Here is an 8226-nt window from a genome sequence, read left to right as displayed (position 1 = left end):
ATAATGATTCTGTGCGCCAAAAGCCCCGCCCCTCCATCGCGGCTAACCTCGTGACTAAAAGTGGGGGTTCTTGGAATCCAACGTCCAGGTTTGAATCCTACTTCCCACGTGTTTACTCTGTTACTCAATCTTTTCGTACCTCTATTTTTTTTATCTGTAAAATAGTGATATTGATCATAATAACAGCTAGGAAGAAAGCCTGAAAATCGCTCGATAAACCCTGTTCACGGTTCCTATGCTAAGCCCGAGACACGAGACGCTGGTCAGAGAAGGATCCGGCTCACAGCCAAGCCTCGGGAGGGCCCCGTTTATTCCCATTAAAACCGCAGGCAGGAAAGCGCGCCTCCCGGGTGCCTCCCGCCCGCGTGCCGCCCCAGCCCAGTCCGGATGCCTTGTCTTCCTGCCTCGCCCCGGCCAGCTGGGCCCCGGGGGAACGCCTTGCTGCCCGCCTAGCCCTCCTCGCCCTCGAGGCCCTCCGGCTCCAGCTCGTGGAAGGGGCAGGGCCGGTTGGAGGAGCGCAAGGACGGAGTGGGCGGGCGTCGCATCGCAAAGGGGCCGAAGTACTCGGCGGCGAAGGTGACCACATCGGCCGGCTGGTGTAGCAGCAGGAAGAGCAGGAAGTCGGAGATGAGCGCCTGGGCCTCGGGGTGCTGCCGCAGATAGCTGTTGTGGCTGAGACGGAGCTCCTCCTGGAGGGGTCCGAGCCTGAGCAGGACCCGGGACTCCCGCGCCCCAGGAGCTCCCCTCCCCTTCGCCCCGTGGAGGGCTTAGGGACGCTGGAGTCCCCTAGCCCCTAGGGATGATGCATTTCAACCGGGCAGAAAAAGTGATCAGTAAGGGTGGAGTGTACGCCCTGGGCAGGGGGATGGGGGGATGGGGACCTCAGGCTGGCTGCAGCCCCTCCTCACCTTCCGGTCCACGAACTTCGAGTAGAGCTCCATGTCCTCCTCCCACACCAGGGGTTTCTTCTCAAACACTGGGTGAGGCTCAATATCATCTGGGGGTGGGTGCGGGTGGGAGGAAGGCTGCGTGCCTATTCCGACCCCAGAACCTCCTCAGATACAGAGGGACGCCCAAGAACACCAGTTCTGGGCGGGCTCAGGTAAAAGCCCAGGGCTCTGGCCATATGGGCGAAGTTGCCGGAGGGGGTTCCCAGCAAAATGATCGCCCCTGAATTGCCTTGGAGACGGGCTGGAGAGCAAAACTTCTCCATCTCATCCCGGGCTCCGATCCGGGGCCATGGCACACTCAATCCACCCATGCACCCTGGAAGGCTCCAGGTTTCCTCACCTCGCCTTCACTCTCCCACCAGCCAGGGGCTTCACTCACCCGCCTCCCTCAAGGTGGGCACCTTGGTGATCATGCAGCACCCCGGGGAGCCCACCTGGATCCTCTTGGCCAGGTGCCTGGAGTGCAACACAGAAGAAGGTGTGAGTCTTCCTAGACCAGCCCACTCCTTTGAAAGGTGTTCTGGGGGCCTCCCTTTACTGCTGTCCCCCTCCTCCCCTCCTCCACTTGTCTTTGAGTTCCAGGGTCCTGTTCATTTCTAGATCCCCAGATAATGTCCCCTGCTTTTCAAACTGGGGACTCTTCCTACCCTGGAGATGTGTGCACGTGTGCAAGACTAAATTTAGAGGTGTGAGCGCTAAAGGAATCACAAGGGAATTCCCTGGCAGTCCAGTGGTTGGGACTCCGAGCTTTCACTGCCAAGAACCCGGCTTCAATCCTGGTCAGGGAACTAAAATCCTACAAGCCATGGGGCGTAGCCAAAAAAATTTAAAAAAATAAAAAGAATCACGAGCCTCCTGCTATGTGATACTCAAAATAGAAACAAGTTAAATTATGAAATAAGGAAAGCCCACAACGTTCTGATTACTTTTTTTTTTTTTTCTACTATAGTGATTCTGTCAATACCTCTTTGGAAATTTCAAGAAACAAATGCTTCTCCCCCTCCCGAATTTTCTCAGGATTTGGTGCCCGCACTTTTCTGGCGACAGCTTGGCAGTGTGCTGGGGTGCTTCTCCCAGCCTGCTGATTTTATCAAGTGCTGAGCTGTTCAGACTTGGGTGTTTTTCAATTTTACACCCACACCCGTGGCAGCTGCTTTAGCGACGCCTTAGGCCCTGTGGAGTTGACCTTGACTTCCTCAGCCATTCAGGGCTCTTCGGTGAGGTTTGGGAGGCATTGTGAAGACCCGGAGAATGAATGCATATATGCAAAAGGGTGAATGAGTGGAGAAAGCAGGGGCACTCAGACCTCCAGAAACAGGACTCTCCCTTTGCCCCGACCCAGCCCAGGAGGTTGAGCTCCCATGCTTGTCCTCAGTACTGCCCCTTTTGCCCCACCGTCAGTAGCTCACCCATCAGAGAGCAGGTGAAACTGGCAGGACACGGGGATGCCCTGTTCCGAGTGTACAGTCTGCTCCACAATGAACGCTTCCACCTGCTGATGGCCCACCTGGATCGTCTGGGAGCCCAGGCCTTGCTGGCAGCAACCAAAATGAAGGGAAGGAGGTGAGGTGGATTCCCACCGGGGCTTCCCCACACATCTCACCCTGGCCCTTCTCTCCAGGTTATAGCTTCACTGCTTGTTCACCAGTGATAAGCAGCCCTTGGCTGTCCAGACCCTTAGGCGCCCCAAGATTTGAGATGCACCCCCAGGTTAAGTTGGGGTTTTCTCATAGAGAGCCAGCTCCACCCTGCTCCTGCCCCAACCCGTCCCCATGCCAGCTTCATGACCAAGTGCTTCTAGTTGGCAGATTCTGTAATAGGGATGACCAAGTAGGTGGGAGTGTGGGCGAGGGCGGAGGCTGGGCTATTTGTGGGGAGGAGGTAGTGGGACGCTGAGGAGGGACTAGACTGAGATTTATGGCTGCCTCAGGCCCGTGCAAGCTGCCCAGTAATTGAAATTTAAATTCCTGGGGACTTCCCTGGTGGTGCAGTGGTTAAGAATCTGCCTGCCAATGCAGGGGACAGGGGTTGGAGCCCTGGTTCCGGAAGATCCCACATGCCGCGGAGCAACTAAGCCCGTCTGCCACGACTACTGAGCCTATGCTCTAGAGCCTGCGAGCCACAACTACTGAGCCCGCGTGCCACAACTACTGAAGCTCACACACCTAGAGCCTGTGCTCCGCAACAAGAGAAGCCCGCGCACCACAGCAGAGTAGCCCCAGCTTGCCGCAACTAGAGCAAGCCCGAGTGCAGCAACGAAGACCCAGTGCAGCCAAAATAAATAAATAATTAGAAAAATAAATAAATCCCTGTTACAGCTACAGCAACAGGGAGAAAACTGCTAACATAAGAAAAACATTTCAAAGAAAATTGGGGGGAAATGGTATGTGCCTCTTTGTATCAAACATGTTGCTGTTTGTCATGTTTGTGATAGAAAAGACAAGAGTGTCATTTACGAAGTTGGTCAAATCAGCCCCCAAAGTGTGTGTTCAGAGGCATGCTTCAAAATCACATATTACAGGAAGTCCTAGGTAGGTTGATGATGAAAGTTTAGCCAAAATAAGAGAAAAATAAGAAACACCCTTAAGGGTTGAGACATAATAAAATAATTTTTAAGTGCAGTTGGAGATGTTGCATTTCCTGATCTTAAAAAAATATGTCTTTAAAAGTGGCCCCTGTGGGGCTTCCCTGGTGGCTCAGTGGTTGAGAGTCCGCCTGTCGATGCAGGGGACGTGGGTTCGTGCCCCGGTCCGGGAAGATCCCACATGCTGTGGGGCGGCTGGGCCCGCGAGCCATGGCCACTGAGCCTGCGCGTCCGGAGCCTGTGCTCCACAACGGGAGAGGCCACAGCAGTGAGAGGCCCGCGTACCGCAAAAAAAAAAAAAAAAAGTGGCCCCTACGATGTTTATTTTTCCTGGACTGACTTTTGTGCAAAAAGCGTTGCTTTCTTCCACTGCTCCCAGCTTTTGGTCCTTCTCGCTCACTCCACTTGCCTCACACTTGGTCCTCCCTCTAACAAATGCGGTCTTGCTTTCTCCTGCTCTTGGAAGTCTCACCCCCACGCCCTAGGTTTATCCCCACTCCACCCCCTCTTCCACTCCACAGAGGTGTCTTTTCTCCCAACTCAGCATTCTCCTTGCCCCTTCTAGTTCACCCCAGACCAATTCCCCACCCAGGGAAACCCCTCACGTAAGTGGAATAGCAGAGTTTGCCCTCGGTGTCCAAGGCCAGGAAACGGGCGTTGCTGGGCACTGTCTGCCTCCAGGCCATCACCCTCAGCAACACCAGGTTGGCAGCCTGGGAGACGAAGCCCGCAATGGAGTGCCAGGGGAAGAAAGTCACTTCAGTCTTCACTTCCTGTTCAGGACAAATCTGGGTCAGGGACCTTGAGCCAGGAAATGGAGGGAGGTTGTGCAAGACAGGTGTTGAGCATATGGTCCAGTCCATATGGTCCCTAGTCCAGGCTCCTGGCCTGACACCATCTGTCCCCTGTTCCTGGTTCCAAAGAGGATGTAGAGTATGGCTCCCACCTGGCTCTCATCCTTACCTCACCCTCCTTGATGATTCTGGTCATGGCCAGCTGATCATCCTGCTTCAGCAAACTCATCTTCCGTTCCATGGGGAGGGCGTGGAACTAAGGGCCAGAGCATGGAGGGGAGAACCAGGGACTCACGGGATCATATATACGAGCGAGATCCCCCAGAGGTCGCCTTGTCGTTTCTCCTTCATAAATGAGAAAACTGAGGGGAAATTTGGATAGAAAACTTTCCATATGTGGTCAAGGCTGGGGCCCCAGGAGGTACCTTGATGAACTCCTTATTATGTTGTTCCACAACCTCCAGTTTCCATGAGAGATAGCCTGTGGGGAGGAGGTGAACACTGCTGTCACCGGAGACAAGGCTGGAGTTTGCAGGAAGGGAGGCGGTGGCCCGGGCTGGAGGACTCAGATGTAGGGTGGCCCGAGGGAAAAACTAAGGCTGTGATTAACTTCCCTGTCACCCCCCCACCCCCGTGTCCCACGCACTCTCTTTGCCTCGTTCTAGTACCAAGGTGAAGTCAAAGCGTTGGTCCTGAGTGAAGGTCCTGGGAATTGGGGGGTGGGAGGGGGAGGGCAGTGGAGGAAGGGTGGGGGTAGAGGGTGTCAGGCAGCAGGAACTCTACCCAGAATGGAGTTTCCGCAGAGTATTTTGTCCATGGAGCTGCGGCTAAAGGCATGCACAAATGGGAAGTACTCCGTGACACCAAACTGGTCTTTGTATTTCCCTCTCTGCACCTCAATGGTCAGCTCTCCCTGAGGCTCCCCTGTGTCGGAGACCATGACCAGAGTCTCCGAGAAGAATAGCGTCAGCAGCTCCTCTTGCCCTGGGTGCGTGAGGGTCCCGTGGGGACAGTTAAAGCCCCAGCTCCAGCTCCTAGGTCTCAACTTTCGGACCGCCCCCGCCCCCCCCCCACCGGCCACCAGTGCGCCCACAGTCTCCACCCACTCCCTCCTCATCCCACGTCCCCCAGGTGGCCCCTGCGTCCCCTCCATTGGCCTCTACAGCAGTCAGCAGGTGAAGGCTCCCCCACCCCAATCCCCACCAGTCCCTACCCACACTGTGTCCCTGGGGTCTTCCCTTGAAGAATATCAACTAACGGGCCTCACACCCTTTGTGAGTCCCAGGAGAATCAAGGCTGAGAGAGGGGGTGGCCAGGTCTGGGCTTTCTCTCCTCCCTCCCGTCCGTACTTTTGCCCCTCCCCCCCCCCACCCCCGCCACTGTCCAGGCTCACGGAGGGAGTTGAGGAAGTTGATGGCTTCAGCATTGGCCTCTGGGGGTGGCAGACTCTCTTGGGCTGAGGGCTGGTGATCCTTGGCTTTGAAGCCTAGGGAGGGAGGAGAGGTTGAGACGGCAGATGGCAGACCCTGGGAAGAAGGACAGGGGTGGGGCAGGGGTCCCAAGAGCAGGATCCTCCAAGGCCACCCCAGGGTGGATGATGAGGGAGAAGATGCCCCACCCCTTTCCAGGTCCCCACTCCAAATTCCTCAGCTCTCTTCTCACCTTTGGATTGAACTTTGGAAGACATGCTGCCTCCTGCTACCCAGTTTGTAACCAGCTGTCTCCATGGCAACTGGGAGCTAGCTACCGCCTCTTAAAGGGCCATCAACCCATTTCACTAAACACCCAGACCTTGGAAGAATTGGTAGGAACTGTGGCTTCTGCGGCTCAGCCCAAGCCTGAGGTATTGTCCAGCAGAGGGAGCGTTTGACATTCTTAGGAGGCAGGGGGGATGACATGGATCATTAGAATGACCTTACAAGTGTACTTTGAAGTTCAATTCTTACTGGGATTGTAAGTAGAACCAAAATATTTTTTTAAAAACCTTAAATTTTACTATATTTATATGTTTACGTTTCTTAGATTGCATTAAAAGTACTTGGGAAGCTGGTTTGTCAATTTATTAAAAAATTCTTTTAGAGAATTATTTTTACTTATTTTTCCCAGTCAATCGCTTTTGACAATTGCAATTGCCACTGGGCAGTCCAGTGGTTAAGACTCTGCGCTTCCACCGCAGGAGGCAAGGGCTTGATCCCTGGTCGAGGAACTAAGATTCCGCATGCTGCATGGCGAGGCCAAAAAAACCCAATCAATTGCTTTTAAAAAGGAAGTAGAATATATAGAATGAATAAATATGGCATAAACGTATTTATGGCAGTTTTAATTTTGTAAAGAGAATCAATTATTAATTAAAGCCCCCTTAAAAGTTAGTAATAACATTAGATAGATTTATGATTAGAATGATATGACTAAGTTGAACTTAAAAGTTTTTAAAATGCTTATGTTTTAAAATTTGCATTTTAAGAAATTGAGTTCTAATTTTTTTAAAATTTATTTATTTTATTTATTTTTATTTTTGGCTGTGTCGGGTCTTCGTTGCTGTGTTCAGGCTTTCTCTAGTTTTGGCGAGCAGGGGTTACTCTTCGTGTGGTGTGCAGGCTTCTCATTGCGGTGTCTTCTCTTGTGGAGCACAGGCTCTAGGCACGTGGGCTTCAGTGGTTGTGGCACTTGGGCTCAGTAGTTGTGGCTTGCGGGCTCTAGAGTACAAGCTCAGTAGTTGTGGCACACGGGCTTCGTTGCTCCACGGCATGTGGGATCTTCCTGGACCAGGGCTCTAAACCGTGTACCCCTGCATTGGCAGGCAGATTCTTAACCACTGCGCCACCAAGGAAGCGCTGACTTCTAATTTTTAAAAGCCAAAATGAATTCTGCACGTGAACCACCGCCAGTGGCATTAAGAAAACTCACAACTAGGGCTTCTCTGGTGGCGCAGTGGTTGAGAGTCTGCCTGCCAATGCAGGGGACACGGGTTCGTGCCCTGGTCCGGGAAAATCCCACGTGCCGCGGAGCGGCTGGGCCCATGAGCCATGGCCGCTGAGCCTGCACGTCCGGAGCCTGTGCTCCGCAGCGGGAGAGGCCACAGCAGTGAGAGGCCCGCGTACCGCAAAAAAAAAAAAGAAGAAAACTCACAACTGCTTTGGGAAGTAGTCTGTTAGTTCCTCAAAATGCTAAATGTGGAGTTACTATATGACTTAGCAATTCCACTCTGGGGTATATACCCAAGAGAATTGAAAACATCTGTCCACATAAAAAACTTATACACAGATGTTCATAGCATCATTATTCAGAATAGTCAAAAAGTGGAACACCCATCTGTTCATCAACTGATGAATGGATAAACAAAACATGGTGTATATATATATAATGGAATATTATTATTCAAGCATAAAAAGGAGTGAAGTACTGACATATGCTAGAATATGGTTGAACCTTGAAAATATGTTGAGTGAAAGGAGCCAGTCACAAAAGACCACATATTGTATGATTCCATTTATATGTGTAAATGTCCAGCACAGGCAAATCTATAGAGACAGAAAGTAGATCAGTGGTTGCTCGATGTGGGGGAAGGGTGGAGGCATGGAGGCAGGGAGTGGCATCCACTGGGGACAGGGTTTCTTTTGGGCATGCTGAAAATGTTCTAAAATTAGACTGTGCATATACTAAAACCCACTGAATTGTATACTTCAAAAGGGTGAATTTTGTGGTAGGTAAATTATATCTCAATAAAGTTAATAAAAAATAGATGCTTTAAATAAAATCTAAGAGAAGAAAGCAAACCGGTTTGCTTTCATATGTGAATTACATAAAGTTTAACAAAATCTTTTTGATTTGGACAAAGTTTAAAAAAAAAAAAAAGCAGCAGGGACTTCCCTGCCGGTCCAGTGGTTAAGACTCCGCG

General features: G+C 51.8%; 1 protein-coding gene across 1 annotated transcript; it reads right to left on the bottom strand.

Moving 5' to 3' along the window:
- Positions 1 to 449: 449 nt before the first annotated feature.
- CATIP (ciliogenesis associated TTC17 interacting protein) lies at positions 450 to 6055 on the bottom strand (the record flags this gene model as incomplete). The annotated part of the gene is given in 12 exon segments (XM_082840607.1): positions 450 to 689; positions 909 to 997; positions 1330 to 1406; positions 2360 to 2484; positions 4140 to 4307; positions 4498 to 4584; positions 4754 to 4809; positions 5112 to 5312; positions 5722 to 5855; positions 5857 to 5954; positions 5956 to 6024; positions 6026 to 6055. Coding segments are annotated over 12 exon segments (1374 nt in total).
- Between the last annotated feature and the right edge of the window lie 2171 nt (positions 6056 to 8226).

This window comes from Leucopleurus acutus, assembly GCF_964270905.1.
Source record: "Leucopleurus acutus genome assembly, chromosome: 6".
NCBI lineage: Eukaryota > Metazoa > Chordata > Mammalia > Artiodactyla > Delphinidae > Leucopleurus > Leucopleurus acutus.
The sequence above is the reverse complement of the archived record's forward strand: the minus strand, read 5'-3'. Positions and strand labels throughout refer to the sequence as shown.